Consider the following 18563-nt stretch of genomic DNA (forward strand, 5'->3'; position numbering starts at 1 on the left):
CTCCCCTCCTCAAGCCTGATGTGATTTGCTCGGCCGGGGAAGGATGGGGGTACTGCTGATGGATGAATGGGGGCTTGTGCTGAGATGGACTGACAGGACGAGAAAAGAGCAGGGCTCTCTCTTTCTCTCTGTCTCTCTTTCTCTCTCTCTTTCTCTCTGTCTCTTTTGTCCCTGCCTGTGAAAGAATATTTGGACATACACCATTAAGCTGGTTTTGTCAGCAGACGGGGAAGAGAAAGGCAGTTAGTCCATGCTCTTCTGTCCTAGATGTGGGCAGGCTGGTATGGAAATAGTCCAGCAAACAAATCATGTGTGTGGGGGAGCATTGTTCTTTGGCAGGTCCTTTTGAAATGACACTCTGCATCCATGCTGATGTGTGGTTTTCTTCTCCTTTTGTTTCTGAGGCACGGCGGTCCGAACTTTAACAGTATCCGGCATATTTCTTTACCATGAAAAGAAGGGACCCCGGGAGTGCTGTCGTCTCAGAGCCTCGTCTGTGTTTGCTGGGTCTGCCACAGTCTATTGTGATACAAAACAAAATCAACTGAAACATGCTTTCACTTTTAAAAAAAGATTTGAAACAGAAACACTTTCCCTGACCATCGTTGGTGGGACTGTCTAGGTAAAACATAAAAAATTTACCATAAATGCCTATCTATCTATCTATCTATCTATCTATCTGTCTATCTTTCTATCTATCTTTCTCCCAATAGTTTATTGTTTGTTTATGTGTTTGCGCGTGTACACCATATCTGGGATCTTGGCTGCTACTTTGTTCAGAAACCACACCCAAACAGATGCAAATGGTGCAGCCACAAACTCTGAGAACGTCATGTCAGGCCTCCATTCCCAGGCAATCCCTCATTAGTACCTCCTCTTAAGCTTTACAGGGCTGGAACCAGCTCTCTATACCAATAGTTCTGTTCAGCATGGCACTTCTGAAAGAACAGATATTGCACAGACCATACAGACAGGCTGGAGGGTATTGTCTTGTAATCTGTGCAATGCACTTGAACTTCCACAATCCCTCTATCTAAATCTATTTAAAAGTGTTCTAGAGCTTCAGGGACTATTCTGCTCTGGCTGAATTCATGACCATTGCCATAATGTCCAATACAATGACCTTTTTGCTGAGATAACTCTTCACTGTACCTCCATTCAAATTATTGTAATGGAATTATAACAAATGAAGTTTAATTCAATTTAGCCTTAAGGTTTTACTCACAAAGGGGACTAACATAAAGATCATAAAGATAAAGGTCTACAGGATATCCAATTCATTTGTTGCCAAATGCATTTTCTTTCCCACCATATGATTACCTTATGACTCGAACGGAAGTGGGAAACTGTTTGAAACTGGCCAGGTCCATGTCAAGGAAATGACTGGCGGGCCGCATTAGCTTTTAAGCGTCAGTGCACATGGTTTGAGTTGATCCCTGTCGCTCATGTGCTCCGTCCTCACATGAAACCCTCACATCTCGAGCAGCCACACATGAGCTGCTTTTAGTGAATGCGGACCTCATGATCATTTGTGTGCATTGTGAGGGAATGCTGCAGCCCTGTATATCCTAGTAAACACTCAGTGGATGTGAGTGGCATCGGTACAGATGGGAGATTGGTTTTATTTTTGTTGAACATTTTACTTTGGTTATACATTATACATGCATTTAGTGAAACGAAAAAACAAAATCATTTGTTTCAACTGTTTTAATTATGGAAAATAAATTACTCTAAATTATAAAGAGAGATTCTAACAAGAGTGCAACCTAATGCTTTTACTTTTTCCATCATTGACCGTGTCTCTATTTGTGATTACAGATCTTTAGCTTCACATCTGAATTAATTTCTGATTAGGTACAAAACCCCAACATGATCAATGGTCACACACACACATACAATCATGTATATCAAAGGAAAAGATAACCCCTTCAAAACATCTGAATGACAACCACCACAGATGACATTTCAGATGACTTTTTCCTCCTAATAACCATGGTCAGTTGATCCCCTGTCACAGGTGTCTAAAAACTGTGCACATGCATGGTATCCAGTGGTCCCACTCCTTGTGGGCCCTCCATGTGCAACGGTTCCTACAAATGCAGACTTCACACAGAGAGAAAATCGAGGGTCGTCCCAAAAATTCCTGTCATCCCCCCCCCCCCCCCCCACAACATCAGCAAAGGCAGTCCACAAAATGCCTGGGCTGATTAATTCCTGGCCCAAGAAAAGTGAGGCATGCGTTTGGGAATCAAGGATCAATGGGACTTCATTTAGCATCAAAGTCAAACTTCATATGGTCTCTACAGACATAAATTATGCTTTTGATTGAAGAGTTGAACCAGTCTACGTTGATGTGGGTATGGTAGCCAGATGGATTGTTGGCGTTGATCATGTCATCATCAACGTATATCATTCTATTTTGTATTTCTTCTGTTTCTAACCATCTTCATCCAATCTAAGAAAATTCATTTTAAAATGACCTTTTTTCACAACATTACCTTAATATGACATATACAATTTCTTTAAATACATAATGCATGTAGCCACTGATCAGTAAGGCTTTTCATTTTTGTACAGGAGTGCCTCAATGTTTTTATATTTCTATGATGATTTAGAGCAGTGGTCCCCAAACTTTTTCTTCCGAGGGCCAGCTCACTATCCCTGGCTATAAGAGAGGGCCAGAGACTCGGAGTATATCAGTAACCATAAATAGCTTAGCGCTGTGAACAAAGGCAGTCTACCTTAGTTGAATATTCCATTACATTTAATCTATAGGCTAGATTTTATATTTATATGTTTATATTGCCATCATGCCATATCAGTGTAAAATGTAGCTCAAATGAAATAATACTAATAATAGCATTCTCAAAACTATAAGCAGGGAGTCCCAAAAGTATATTTTGAACTCTGAACTTTGCATACACAGCTCAAGTTGTGAACAAGCAATATCCTACAAATAATTTAAAGTTCTCAAACTATGAGTTTTATGAAGTGGTGGCAGAAACATCTGAAATGACCACCATTCTAACTTTCACTCACCTGATGAGAACTTTGTGAACTCTGTATGAACATTTGAACGAGTGAATAAAAATAGATAGATAGATAGATAGATAGATAGATACTTTATTGATCCCCAGGGGAAATTCAAGGTCTCAGCAGCATACATACAACACAAACACATTCTTTAACAGCAGAAGAGTAATTAAAGTATATAATATAAAAACACAACTAAGCAGTAAGGACAGTAGAAGATAAAGGATATGCTAAATATACTAAAATACAAATTATACTAACACTTAATACAATATATAAAAATATACTAAAATACAAATAACAAAATTACAAATTATACTAACACTTAATCTAAATAAATTCGAAAAACAGTATCCACATAGTGGTGATTAATAAATCAGAGGCGCTTGCAATGACTGAGGCAGGGACTGAGCCTGTGATTCTCTGTGCATAGTAAGGTATGGTAAGGTGCTCTAAGGTGCTCTGTGTGAATGAGTGTCATGGTGGTAGTGCAATGGTGATAGTGGTCATGGTGATAGTGCAAAATATAAATAATTATACCAGAAAGTTCCAGAATTATGACTTGAATAGAAGTTAGTTAGTTATTAACAATTAATTGATACATTTTTAGAATACTTTGAGCACTGATGCAGCCAGCAGAGGCCTCTTACATTGTTTGCAGGTAGGCCTACTATACATTTCATTCTGTTTTCGATGGCAAACGCGAAACAGCGCCAAAACAACCACCAGTGGACAAAAAGAGTATTACATGTGTACTGTTAAGACCCGCCATAGAGAATGAATGGGGGAAATCGGAGGTTATAGTTTGACGATGTCGTACTCCCGTGCGGGCCGGATCCTATATACCACGGACATGTTTTGGGGGGCTACCTAAAATGAGGTGGCGGCAGTATCCGGCCCGCGGGCCGTAGTTTGGGGACCACTGATTTAGAGGCCCATTTTTGAATAGCAGCCTGTAGTTTTATTGCAAAAAACCCTTTTGACCCAGGGAAGCGTTCCCTGTCTGTCCTTTAACATATATGTACCGGTATGTTTCACCAAAGTGCCTTGACAGCAGTTAAGTTCATGTTATATTGTGTTTTATTTACTTTTACTATAAAAGATTTTCAACCCGACACTTTCTTGCAGAGTAGGCCTACTCATTTGTTTGTCTGTTCGTTCGCTCGTTTGTTCATTCTTTCTTTCCTTCCTCTCCCTCCCTCCCTCACCCCACCTCCCCCTCCCCCGACATGTCTCTCATTAGTCTTTGTAGGCTTGGTTCACACCTCATTGCCACCTCTATTCATTGCAATATTTGGTGATAAGCCCTCTTTAGTAGGTCAATGGGACCCTTTCAGAGTGGCCTGTTTGCCCTCCAAAAAATAAGAGTCAGGATAATGGACAATTAGCTAGATTTATTCTTTCTTTTTGCCTTTCCCAGTAATAAGGCTCAGGAACCATTTCCTGTTCCAGTGGAAGATCTTTATGTCCTCAGCATTTGAACAGAATTCAGGCTGGAGCCCAGTGTAAGGAGAAAGGAGGGGAAAGAGAGGTATTTTGTACTTTCTGGGAGCAGTTTTTAAAATGTGACACTACAAATTAATATTGACATCAAACAGGGTGCCGGATTCAATTTCAAACTTTCATATATTCCAATAAGGTAAAATTGCCTGTATTTTTTATTATTCATATTCTGACCGATACAAACTAAACTTGCTCACCTGTGACTCTTCCACAGTATATTTCCCAAACAACCTAATTGTGTTTCTCAGGGGTGTCAGCAGAGGAGAGAGTATGCTGTCCCTGAGCCTCCATGCTGTTCTCAGTGCACATGATTGGCTTAGGCAGGGTTCAGTGAAGAGTCACACTGCTTCACAGACCAGATGATGTCCACTGGGGGTGTAAGACAGCTAATTACACCTCTTTAAACACAACACGGAGGAAATGAGATGGTCGAAAATGAATCACTGATAGCATCTACTTGTGTCAAGTCAAGGAAATAATCCAGAAGGATCTGATTTGTAAGGCTCACTGCACAAAGGATCAGAGCTGGTGTGTTTTTCCTTGACCATTGGGGCGAACAGCACAGAAAACCAAGTGTAATTGATCATCTAAGTCTGCAGCGTGTTCTACCTGTCCTAATGAAAGGTATCTACACTGAAGAACTGCATCCTTAACATTTCTATGATGAGGTTAGTATTTTTGTGTAATAGTTACAAGCCTTTACAAATGTAAAACTATTCTGTTGTGGTGATAAAAAAGTTCCCTCTAAACAGATGAGTATACTATAAGTGAAAATTCTTGATGATTAACAACAAGTATCTATTATTATGAAAGCTCTTAAAATACAATGTTTTATTAACTGAAATGTTAACTAAATGTATGGGTTTGTCTCTACTATAAATAATTAGAATTGCAGATAATGAACAAGACATCTGGTAAACATAATTTATTTAACTTTGCAAAACTGTTTACTAAATCTCATATCAATGTCTTCATCAGGCGATTTTATATCACACTCCCTCGCAGACTACAATCCCATAATGCAAATGGTGCTGTTGGGCACTGAGGTGTTTCGAATGGCAGGGGGAGCCAGGTTTTAAATTCGGTGATGTAAGTAGTCTCTGAGCGATGGTAGTAGGAGGTTTCCTTGAGCCCGGAATCTCATTTGTTTCTTCTCCACTTTTGGGGAGGTCGATGGTACGCGCTACAACTCGCCCCGTGATAGTGAAGACTAAAGGCGACTTAAATTAAAATCTAATCTTTGTTGTGGTATCAACATTTCCAATCGTTTTTCAGCCTTTTCCTATAGTTTTAACCCTGAGAACTACTAAATGGAACATACGTTTTAAATGGATTTATGAACCGAACCGAAGGACTGGTCACTAAAGTTGCTGCTATCGGATAAACCTTCTCCAGAACAAAAAAAAAGGGAATTAGGAGGAACTTCTGTATTTCTCTCTCAAGGTAATAGCCTACTTTGATGTTTACCATTGAGTTACAGATATGCACTTGTGTGAAATATTTAAATACACGCGTTTTGGTTATACAGATCGTTTTGATCAAACTAACTTTCAGAGCCCATGCATGCTTGGTGGTGCTCGTTTCGCGACTGTTTTCCCTTGTGTGTGTGATTGCACGTAGTGAACAGATTTGTAACTTTGACTACGTGTTTCTTTGAGACTTTGAGGACGGAGGAGACCGTGCTTACCGCCTGTATATAGCCCATTCCTTCATCTCTATTGCGTCTACCAACAAGCGGATGCTAGGATTCATGTTTGTATTGATGGACAGCCGTTCTCTCCGGAGACGTGTGATAACCTGAGTAGGTTGAATTCCGGTTGAGATAACCATTGCCTAGAGCATTTCAAGTGGTCTCCATCAACTTTTGGCGGTGTGCTGCGCGGACGTTTTTCGACTCTCGCGTTTTGCAGTTCGTTACATTTAGCTTTAATTGGAATATTTCACAGAGGCAAATTCATTTGTAAAATGCAATGTCCCTACTCAGCTGCGCATTCAGAGATGCCCAATTGGCCAAGGGCCAGTGGCTAAACTGTTTTATTTAATAACTTTTTCCAATGATACATTTGACTGTTCATCTTACGAATTGAAGAGCATCACTTCATGTTTTCCGATTATTCTTTTCCTTAGTCCACATGGCCCCATGGCCCCCTCCCGACACAGTTCAACCATTTCAGTGCTTGTAGGAGAACAATTGAACTGGGGTCGCGGTCATTTGCATGTTAAATACGAAAACAGAGGGTGAGATTGCCGGGTTATGCAATTCATTTCACACATTAAGCCTACAATCTTTGTCATGTGAGGTTTTTCATTTGGAAATGTATTTTGTCATCAGGTCTAAGTGTCCACACCCGTATGCCCCTATGTCTTAAAAGGATGCCTAGCCTATTGCCAAGATTCATCCTATGCCAGAAATTATGTTTTGACGTGAAATGGCTGCTAATGTTAAAGGTCTATCTACTGGCGTTTGTCTTAAGAAATTCTTCACATTGTACTTCAACCAGATTGTAGGCTACCACTGTTCATGTTTCTTCCAAATTGAGGGCTCTAATGTGCACACTTTGCCTCACTCATTCACTGTTTGCTGTTTGATGGCAGTGCTGGTAATGTATCCAAAGTTGTATTAACAGAAATGCAATAATGGAAAATTGCCCTGATGACTACCTGCAATACTCTCTGTGTGTCAGCAAATGATTGTGTTTTGTGCTTGTCATTTTGCAATTGGACAGCCATTGGAGTCCTGGAGCATATCATTGTTTCCTCTAATGGGGCATCACATTTGAGCTTTCCTTTATATCAAATTGCTTTTTTATTTTTGATTTGATGGTTTTTACAATATGCCCCCAATACTCATTAAATTTGATATAAATCTGTAAAACGTGCTTTTTTGTTTGCATGCATATGCATTTTTAGGTATTTTTTTGTTGTTGCTTTTATTTAATTTTTGCTTACAGCCAGATTTGCCAGATGTTATTTTATTTTAGTCCAGTAGTTGAGGTGTTTATCTGTCAACTGGATTAAAATATGCCATACCAGTTACAGCTATCGATGTTTGGAGAGGAATATATTTGAAGGTCTTAATCACAAGTTTGTGTTTGTGGACCCTCTTATGCAGTGTTCAGTGTATTGCACTGGAATGACAATGATGGATGAATACAGTGTATGTACTAACTGCATATGCTGGTAGCCATTGTTTACATCTCGTGTGTGAAGGTGTTATGCTCTTCTTTCTTTGCACGATGCTGGTCAGTGCATTAAGATCCCTTGTTGCACATTGTATGGCTTGACATACACTGTGTATGTATATCAAGGGTATTTTGTTCATACTTGGACATAGTTTGGGAAGGTAGTACTACCAAGGCTTCCCCTCAATAGAACTGGCATCAGGTGGAGAAATGGTGATTTGCAGCACCCACACTGTCTGTAGTCATGGCGTTTACATGCCAGGGTGTAGAAAAATGTGTGATGGAAGCATCAATTACTGATGACTGAAAATGATTGGGAGGAGGAGGGCAGTGTTTGTTTGAGCAGATCTGTGCTCCCATTGGGAACAGTTCCGGAAGGAGGTTCTCATTTTAGAGCAAGGAATGGTGGAGTGGAATTTTGTTCTGCCCTCTAATTTATGGGTTAGAGTTGCCACAGGAAAGTCGCTTAAGTCGTGTTAATAACAGTTTTCCGAAAAGGCTTTTCCTGAAACTTGAAAAGCAAGGAGGAAGTTGCAAGACACGAAAATGGCAACAACAGTTCAATGCTAAAATAAAGCTTGTGACAGTACAAATTATGGCTGAAAGAATAGGCATGTCATTAAAACCGCTCCATACTTGCATAATGCCCTCTGGATTGTAGTGGTCTCCAGATCCTTCTTTATTTACCTGCCAGATGGATTAGGCCTATACTTCCAAAAGTCATGTTACCTTTGCTCTCTGTTGATGATGAGTAAATGGATGTATTATCTTCTGTTTTGTGTTCCCACTCACACATTTGAGCTGTCTTGGAAGAGAGCAGTCATAGCAGTGCACCAAAGTATTTAAAAAGCTGAGTTTTGTGTCTAGAAAGTGGTTTGAGCTCTTAGAGACAACACTGTTGTGTGTAATCCTAAAAATCCCAGAAAGCCCTTTTAAAGAGAAAATAAAAGAAGTAGGGTTTGGAGCCACAGTGTGCAGACCACCCTCCTTCTTTTACCAGTAGAATGTCTGACACCTGACAAGTTTGGGTGGGACCTTTTTCCTTTTTCTAAATCCTAAAAATCCCTCACAGCCCTTGAGCCTGAGCCCCTTTCAGAAGTAAGGTGAAAGTGTGTGTGAGGGGTGCAGAGGAGCAGGCCCAGTCTACCTCGCACCTCTCCTAATAGGGACCCCTGCGGAGCTGCAGTCTCTGGGCTCCCCGCGGGGCAGACAGGCCCCCAGGAGGGGAGGAACCACCGGGGTCAGACCTGCTGTCTCTGAAACAAATGCCCACAGCTCAGGAATGCTACGCATGGTCGACTGCGGATGGTAATTAAGGGGCCGGCCCTGGTGCTTACTCTCCTCGGAACATCAGGGGGGTTGGGGGGTTGGGATGGGGTGGGGGGAGGGGTGCGAAAAAACATCACACACGCAGGGCTGGCGATCGTTGGCGACTGTCATGGCAATATTTATAGCATCATAATGCATCATCATGTAAATACTTGAAATCAGCATTTTGGGCAGTCAAATGGAAATTCACCCAAGTTTTGATTTGAGCTTCTGATTTTATACGTGACCTCTTTCGCCAACAAACTTTGATTATTGTTTTTATTTTGCCCCAAAAGACTAGAGACTTCATGAAGCATATTAAAGCACACATTTTAGAATTAGGTCAAGAGAGAGATTCTGCTTTTTCCCTACACCAAAACGGCCACTCAGCTATTAAGAAATGAATGGAAAACTCAAGTTAAAAATGGAAAAAGAAGCAAAAGGAAAAAGATTTCTTTCTTTGCGTCAGGGAGGTTGTGACCATAAGAGGAATGTTCCTGGCTGTGTGTTTATTCTCCTGTCCGCACGACTAATCTGTTGTTTGGAGAACGATAATGGGAGCGCCACAGTGCTATAATGTCAGCTCTTCCGAGACACTTAAGGGAGACTAACTGTTTTAATATGAGACATGCAAATGCCTGGACATGGTATCTGATATGTAATGCAGACACTGTGAGATACTTCAAAGCAAAAATGCAGGCCAGTTGTTAGGTAAACATGAAGCAGATGCATTTGGCCAAGATAAACTGTCAATGTTTATCTTGTTGGACTGAAACTGGAGCCTGTTTCTTTTCTTAAAAAGATGGATATCTCCCTTTCAGTAGTGGCACTATCTCCACTACTGTTCATTGGTACATGATCAATAGAGTTTTAGGCAGCATTCTGTTGTCTCGAGTTTTGTCTTGTATGAGATGCTTTCAGTGTTTGTGATGGCTTGATATTTAAAGCCAGTAGAAATTCACAGGATTCTGGTTTTCTAGTGAGTTGCTACTCAGTTACAGTTGCTTAAGGACATCATTAGGAAGAAAATGAAACCAGTCTGAAATGTTTCAACTTGTTTTTTTCCCCTTTTTTCGCTTTTTGATTCTTTTTTTTTTTCATAAATAAACACTTGTGCCCTGTAGCTTTTGGAGGAAGTCAAGTTTGCACTTGTTGTGGAACCTCAGGTGTTTTGTTGTGTGTGTGTGTGTGTGTGTGTGTGTGTGTGTGTGTGTGTGTGTGTGTGTGTTGGCCGGGGTTGTGATGTGGAACTGATCCCGTAGGAAGGAGAACCCCAGAGGGGCCCTGGGGTAAAGTTAGTGAAAAGATCCCAAGCTCCAAGTCTCTGGTCGACAACTGTTTAGCTGTGTGTGACAGCGCTGCTACCCTCGTGCTTAGCACCGCGCTTATTCTGCTAATTGTCAAGCTGGGTCCCTGCAGACACCGCTAATGAAAAGACCTGAAACGCATGCCTCCAAGAGCTCTCTCAATTGGCACTTCCTGTCTGCTTAGTGCAAGGCTGAATAGAGAGCCATTTAAATGCCCCATATGAAGCTTTCGTTAACAGATTGTTGGTCCACGTTAGTATAGGGTAGGCAGAATGGAGGGGAAAAAATCATAGTTTTCGCCTCAAAAAAGTTAATTGAAAGCATTTGTGTAAGTTGCGAGTTCTTACCAAAAACAAATTTCTCCAGCCTCTTCCACACATCAAGGTTACACAACTGTAGTGATTTTTTTTCAGTTTTAATGCATTTGTAACAAACATGCATTTGTACGAGTTGCAAAAGCCCCAAGGAGGTTGTCCCTCATAGCGGGTTGAGGGCGCTGTAGTGATGCGCACCGAAGAGGGTGTTATTGGCGGCGGACCTGCCTCGCGCATTGCGGTCACCAGGTCCTCCGGGGAGCACAGTTGGGGCTGGCCAAGCCTGCGCTGCTGAGCGCTCTTGAAGACCTCCGGCTGTCTGGCAGATGACCCGCACCGGGGCTGGAGCTGGAGCCCAGCCAGGCACTGGGGTGCGTCACTGCTTACGGGGCCCAGAGCCGGGGGCCGGGCTGCGGACAGGCTGGATCCCCACGGGCCTTACGGTGACTCAGCTGCTGCAGCCTTCCCTTTTGCTGGCTGGCTCTCCTCGATGGAGAGTGAAATAGTGTAAAGACACCCCCCCCCAACACACACACATGCACACACACACACACACACCTCCTTTGTGTGTGTGTGTGTGTGTGTGGTGGGGGGGGGGGTGGTTGGTGGTTCTTGTTTCAATGGAATGCACTGGTGGAAGTTTCTATTCGTGTCAGGCCAAACTCTGTTGCTTCTGAGACACAGCTGGTGTATGGTAAATGCAAAGGTATTTTAGGGATTCTGACTTTTCTTCCCAGTATGAGGGTCGTGACTCAACGAATAGCGTAGTGGTTAGTCAACCTCATGAGGCATTAAAGGTCTGATTTGTGGTTTTCATATCAGCATATTAGGGATGTGCATCTCTATAAGACAATCTGATACATGTCTGGGTCCATGGGCCTCAATGCGATTCAGGCCATCCTTAAAAATATTTTCGCTTGTCGAACCCTTGACCCGACCCTGTCAATTTAGAACCGACCCAAATATTTATTTTTTCCCCTTTTAGTGACCGTGTTAATACCGACCCATTGTTTTTTTTACTCTAAACAACCAATACAAATGCAATAAAAAATATTTATTTTAGTAGGCCCAAGTATTGTGAATATAAATTGCCTACATGCAAACGTGGCTCACTTAAAACCTGTGCCATCTCTACACCATTGGTTTTCGCGATGTCACACTATGGCCTACGCCGCTTCATTCACACAAACTGGTTCTTGTTTCAATGGAAGAACTGTGGCCAGATCTTTTCTCATCCCTTCTCCCCTAGTCTAACGGTGACCGTCATTGGGTCTATTCAGCACTCAAAATATGGGTCCGCAACATGGAGACTGCTGGTTCTGAGGAAATTACACAGCTTGGTGATAATTTGCTGCGCAGTTGATCAAGAAATGATCGGAAAAAAAGAAAACAAACGTATTTTAAACATGGAGCCCTACAATTAAGTGGTTATGAGCATTCATTCTTCCCAGTATGTAGAGAAACTGAAACTAATCGATAACGTTGGTATCAAAGCTCCCGCTTCAATCTGTTGGAAGGCTATTTATTTATTTATTTAAACTTTAATAGAACGACGTTTTTTTGGAACTTCCTTAGAAACAGAGTGAGACTGTTAGTACACTGTACCTCATTGAGTATTGGCAAATTAAAGGTCAAGATTTGTGCCTTCTTTTTCATGTATCTTATGACCCTAAAATGCCATGACCGGGCCTCAGGGAGTTTGAGAAAGGTGGTCTATCTCTATAAGACAATCTGAAGGCACGGGTTGAAGACCCATGTCTGGGTCCATTTGGGCATGACCAAAATTGTAATTTTATTTTTTCTTTGAATCTTGCGATTTTTAAGGATGGCCTCAGGGACAATTTATTTGAATGGGTAACAAGTCAGTGCGATTTAATGCAATCTAATTACATTTGTGTAATGTTGGAATTGATACGATGATGTTCTTTGACAAACAGAACCCCCCTGTGACAATTTGGTGAGGACATCTTGACAGCCAGAGAGACAAATGGTGGCAAAAGGTCATGTTTGGGGCTCAAACCAACCGCGAGGTGATGAATCTGTGGGGAGTCTGTGCTGGTGTTTGTGTTTGTTAATAGGCAGGACAAGCAATGGGACACTTCCTCTAGCGAGGTGTCATATAGATGCCTCTAGCTGGACTGGGCTGGGTTGTCCTGGCTGACTGACAAGACATCGAGTTCATTCCTTCTCTCCTCGGAGCCTTTTGAGAGGCCAGGTGTTAATTGCATCAGGCAGGTGCCAGTGCATGATTGAGCGAGCAGGTCTATGTGTCAGAGGTGACTCACCCGGGCCCTCGGCCAGTCCATTCCACACGGCGCTTCTTCCGATTTCTCACCCCCGCCCCCATAGTATCCCCCTGACACAGTTGTGACCACTCAGTTAGTGAACAGTGTGACTCAAACGGAATGCATAACGTCCCTACCAAAGCCGATGACTAATAGCTTCTTGTAATCTTTCACAAAGTCATGGAAGAATCAATGCAAGGAGGTTGATGGATGTACCTCCTTAGAATCTACTCACACTGGACTCACTGAGCCTTGAGCAAGGTTCATTCATGTGGCTCTGCCTTTTAACAGAACACCTTCAGGAGTAAATCTCTTTTCTCATCCTCCCTGGCCTTAGATCAGAAGAGCAACAACAACAAAAAAGTGAGCCGGTGTATATTCAGGATGGATATCTTTTAATTATGGTGAAGCAACAGATATGCCTTTTGGCTGTAGGAAACTCTAGACTGCTGTGAAAGTGATCCCTATATTATCCTGCATTTTCTGACTGTTTTCCCCACTCCCTTTCTCAAGCCTTTCATTTGCGGGCGTCGTTTGACTGGGTCAACAGTTTCTATCTCTGCAGCGGAAGTCTAACAGCCTACATTGTTATATATTCTCTCTCTCTCAGCAGTTTGAGGAATTATTTTTGTGTGCATTTTGTAGACAGCCGTTGTATTTTAGATGTCAAGCACTTACGTGTAATTATTTTAATGACAATTGCGCATATTGAAACAAGAAACAAGCTTAAGTCCAATGTCGCTCCTTTCCTAATACTCTCCTGTTGGTCTTACATAAGATATTTGGTCTCTCCAAGTATAGGCCTACTTTATGTAACATCTGCTACTATGAATAATATTAATATGATTGTTTAATGAAAATCCTTATTAATCTTGCTCCCACACAGTTCAAAGCATTTTATCTTTTTGTTTCCTGATGGCTGTTTGGTAGGCCTTTGTGGGGCTATCAACTCAATCAAACGTGCGTCCTGTTTTTGCTCTTATCACTCAGTGAATGTCAACAAATGAAATGGCGAGCCTTGAATCCTAGTGGCTAGAGTACATGCTGTCCATGTTAGCTAATCATATAGCAACGCCTGGTGTTTTAGCTGTGTGCAACCGGCATTCGGCCTTTGTGTTGGGCAATAAAGACTACTCAATTGGAGTCCTCTGGCATAAGATTATGAGGGTAACAGACTTAGAGGTTTGTATCTAGCAGTGACACCAGCCTGGTACATTTGACTTGACATGTCATGTGGTCATTAAGTTCAGCCACTGTTAGCTGATAATCGTATTTGTTCTAAAACTGGTCAGTCTCAGCTCAGTGTTAGTTCTGGGTGCTGTTCTTCTGAACCTAATTTCACACTGGGTCTGCCGCTAATTTAGGATGTCCCAAAAGTGTCCTCCCGTAGACACGCCAACCACGTCTCAGTCATGGGTTTAGGAGGGACGTCGCTATAACACTGTCATTATGGCGCTAAACAAAGCAACATGGCATGTCGAGTTTACCCGTTTACATGCATCATACGTCAGACGAGCTAATTTAGATGCAACTTCCTCATGTCTCTCTCTTGTCTGTGTGTTTGGTGTAGGTCCGCCAACACGCGCATGGTCCAGAGTTGATGCCCCTGCTGCCCAGATGGATCTCTCCATCCAGAGCGTTCCCCAGCTGTGAAGCCCACGGCAGGATGAGGATGACTGGGAGCTTGCCACCACCACTGCTGCTGCTGTTGCTGTTCTGGACTCTGGCGGCTCTGGTGTTGCAAACTCAGGCTAGACCTGCGATCACTGAAGAAGGTACTTTACAGTCTTGCAAACTTTAGCCTTTTGACCCCATTTACCCCTGATTAAATAGCTTTATACAGTGTTACAAAATGTCTTTGTAATAATAATTATAAGGTTACGTTATTATGGAGTTATTTTGTTGTTACTTTGATCAACAGTACTTGCATGACCACTTTGCAAAGGTAACATTTCAAGGTTGAGCATGTACTGTCTATCACTGTGTGTAGTCATTATAAGCATATGAGATTTTCACAGACTTTGTAAGGCATTGTTCTTCTGGTTATTTCAAATTTTAGCGATACTAATCCTCTGAAGTAATGTAATTCAGAAGTCTAACCAGGGAGTGGCATAAACCCAGTGAAGCGAAGTGAAAAGAGAAAGGGGGGGTAAAATGCTCCAGTGAAACTAAATCTGGAAAAATGTCTCCTGGCAAAATTCCAGTGATGCTATTGCTGCCACCTCTTCCCTGCCTGGAAGGCCACGTTTGGGTGTTTCCACGTTTTGAAATGTCAGACGTGTGCTGTGCCACCCACGTGTACAATAAACCAGGGGCATTATAATTATACAGCGTTTAAATAGTGGGGTCTTTTTGTCTCTTCCTCTCTCTTTTATGGTGACTCCTTCAAACAAATTAAAAAGGGTGATATTTATACTTCCTGGGAATAGATTGGGGATGAAATGACTCCCATGTGTAGACCGTGTAAATACCTTCTTAGCTTCTCCTCCTGTGCTCTTCTTTTTGAAATGAAAAAGGTATCTGTTGTGAAGGGTTAACTGTTGGGGGGCATAAATGAAGTGCTTGAGAAAAGAAACACACAGCCAAGAGATCCTCACCCTGTGACTGTCTTCAGATATCATGTTTCTGGGAAAGAAAAAGACTTTCTCTCGTTCCTCCTCTCTCTCCCTCTCCCGTTCTCCCCTGTCTCTCTCTCCCTTCAAGTGAGTGACTTTCAGTATAGACAAACCTGAACGACAGACCTCCCCCCCAAACAAACAAAAAAAACCCTTCCCTCTCCTCCCCTGCTGCTCTGTCACCAAATGGTCACTTCCTGTGCGTGACCTGGCGTCCACCCCGCTCTCTCTCGTCCCTCTGACACATGGGCTGTTTGGCAAGGCTCAGCTCTGCGCCGCCCCAGAGGCCTCCTGCCGCTCCACCGACAGGCTCAGCTGTCAAGAGCTCGTAAACTCGGACAGGCGTCAGAGAGTGTTTATTTCCCCCTCCTCTTCTCCTTCTTTTCAGAGGATCGCAGGCAAGAGTGTGGCTCACCGTGTCACGCAGATGTCACGTGACTTTAACAGTTGTTTGTCTCCTATCCTGAGTGTCTACTGATTTGAAGTTAGGTGTACTTATTGAATGTATTGAATTGGAGGACTATTTTGTTGACCTTTTGAAAGGTTAACAGCAGATAAGGTGGAGGAGTGGCGACTGGGGGAGTGTGTGTGTGTGAGGGGGTTGTTGGGGGGGTGCTTCAGGTAGTTGTTGTCTTAAGGAGGTGACATCAGGCTATAGACGGAGTTGAATAGGCTCTCTGCAAAAGAAGTCATCTTGAGGTGGGGCCCCAGGGAATAGTGTTTCCCAGCGCATTCCTTTCACTCTGGATTTCACTTCCTGTCTAAAGGCACAGGTCTGTGTCAGCCAGGCCTATGTGAGGGGGACATTTTAAAAGAAAGAAATACACACACTTCCCATATGGAGCCTGTTTGCACTTGTTGTTCCCATGTTCTGTTTACAAGCCTTAATATAAGTAAGAGGGCCATACAAGGATAGAACAACTGAGCTGCACTGCAGCAGTGCTTTGGCTCATAGCTCTATCCTCAGCTGCCTCTCTCAACAAACTGATTGAAAACATGAGCATTCTTTGCGTGGGCTCATTAACCAACTTGTTTTTGTTTATTTCCCTAGCACCCTTTGTCTCTAATGTAACACATGTGTTGAAATCGTAACGTCTGCCTCGGCCCCAAAACCCCTCTGTTTATTTACGGAAAACTCTTTGCCCCGGACTGCTGGATTTTGTGCACAAGCTGTCCTTGCTCTGTCCTTGGGAAGATGGAAAAGTATTCTGTGCCAGGGCAGGGGACTGCTGTCGTATAGCTGCCGTGCTGGTGGTGGCTAGCAGCAGCAATGGCTACAGCAGAGCCAGGTTGCAACCCATAGAGAACAATGGAGATGATTCACTGACAGCTGCTGATCTCACCCCCCTGGTGTATATTGTGTTTAGAGAGAAAAGTCGGGAGGGCTGTGAACAAACACCGTCAGCATTCAGAAGGAGAGGTGGGGGTTGGGGGGCCGTGGTGGACACTGCCTGTAACGAGGGTCAGCCTGTAGATGGGTGAATCATGTGGTTGTATTCATTACCACGCGCACACGCACACGCACACACACATACACATACTTGCAGTTGGTTATTTTGTTTCCTTAGCAATGCCATCTTGCATGAGGATGGATAGGTGGATAGATGGATAGATGGATGGGTGGATAGATGGATGGGTGGATGGATAGATGGATGGGTGGATAGATGGATGGGTGGATAGATGGATGAGTGGATAGATGGATGGGTGGATAGATGGATGGGTGGATAGATAGATGGATGGATGGGTGGATAGATGGATGGGTGGATAGATGGATGGGTGGATAGATGGATGAGTGGATAGATGGATGGGTGGATAGATGGATTGGTCGGTAGATGGATGGATGGATGGGTGGGTGGGTGATTGGCAAACATAATGTGGAAGTGCAACATGTAGGGAAGCATCATAGAACCTCAACTCTGGCTTTGCAAGTTTGCCTCCCTCCAATCAGTAGGATCTAGGTGTGGTCTTCCTGCAAACCTTTATATGTTTATACTTTTATATGTTTGTAGTACTGCTATGCCAAATCCCTCTGTCATTCTCTCTCTCTCTCTCTCTCTCTCTCTCTCACTCAACCATCAATTCAGGTCAGGAAATCCCAGCAGTCATTCTCGCACTGTATTGCTTCCTTTCTTGACGCCGGCCCCACAGTACTCCGTGGCGCCGGTCATTGCAGTGGAAAGGCCCCTGATGCGGCTGTGGCTCACTTGCTGTTTCCTGAGCTCTCTCTTCCTTTTTAGTCCAAAAAACAGCCTTGATCGCGTGCTTTGCTTACTTGAAAAGAATCCGTAAAAAAAAACCTCTCTTATGATTTTGTGTAATTAACTTGATTTTCGAGGATGTCAGTCAATTGTTCCAAATGGCTTGAAGAGGGCACGAGAGCCGCAGCTCCTCCAGCTGGGTTTCACTCGGGAAATGTGCTCTGGGATCCGACTTAATCCTATCACAGAGTCAGGAGGATCAACTGAGCCCCGACTTGCTCGTGGAATGCAAGGCCTAATGGGGACTTCGTGCTTGGGTCTCCTGAATTTAAACTCAAAATAGTAAACATTCAGAGATTGTTTTGGAATGGGCTTGAGTTTCATAAATCCTGAGTGCAAGTATCGGGATGATTTCAAAGCATGTAATTGTGACATTTTGTGTAGCAGACATTTGGACCTATTCTTTGTTTGGACTCACTTTTGGTGGGATTTATTTTACATGACCTTGGTGTTTATAGTGTTTATATGAGCTGTTAATTTGTGACCAACTCAAACACATGGTAGGATCTTTGTAGGTTGACTGCAGATCATTGTTTAATTTTAATTGGTGTACTGTATTCACCTTATTCTGCCATGCCCATTTCAGAAATGTATTTTCTCCCGCCTTGTGCTCAATCTTCCGGTCGACTAGTTCCGGCTAGTTAGCTTCATTGGGATACATGACAGAAGAGGATGGAGAGGCTACCTTGGGAGGAAACAAAAAATACAATCAGGAGGTCAGATGGCAAGATTGTACTTCGCCACCCAAGGGCATTCAT

At 42.8% G+C, this 18563-nt stretch overlaps 1 protein-coding gene across 5 annotated transcripts in view; it reads left to right on the forward strand.

The window, feature by feature from the left end:
- The first annotated feature begins 4931 nt into the window (after positions 1 to 4931).
- LOC125294358 (fibroblast growth factor receptor 1-A-like) overlaps positions 4932 to 18563 on the forward strand; it is a 32546-nt gene continuing 18914 nt past the window's right edge. For 2 of the 5 annotated variants that reach the window (XM_048242979.1, XM_048242981.1), the window contains exons 1-2: positions 5656 to 5979; positions 14503 to 14707. In XM_048242979.1, coding sequence (XP_048098936.1) covers positions 14533 to 14707 — 175 coding nt within the window. In that variant the 5' untranslated portion in view covers positions 5656 to 5979; positions 14503 to 14532. Of the gene's footprint in view, positions 5205 to 5655; positions 5980 to 14502; positions 14708 to 18563 lie in introns of those variants that run through there. The other 3 variants (XM_048242983.1, XM_048242984.1, XM_048242980.1) reach the window with 2 other exon arrangements.

The sequence above is a fragment of the Alosa alosa genome, chromosome 5, assembly GCF_017589495.1.
Source record: "Alosa alosa isolate M-15738 ecotype Scorff River chromosome 5, AALO_Geno_1.1, whole genome shotgun sequence".
In the NCBI taxonomy this organism is placed as follows: domain Eukaryota; kingdom Metazoa; phylum Chordata; class Actinopteri; order Clupeiformes; family Clupeidae; genus Alosa; species Alosa alosa.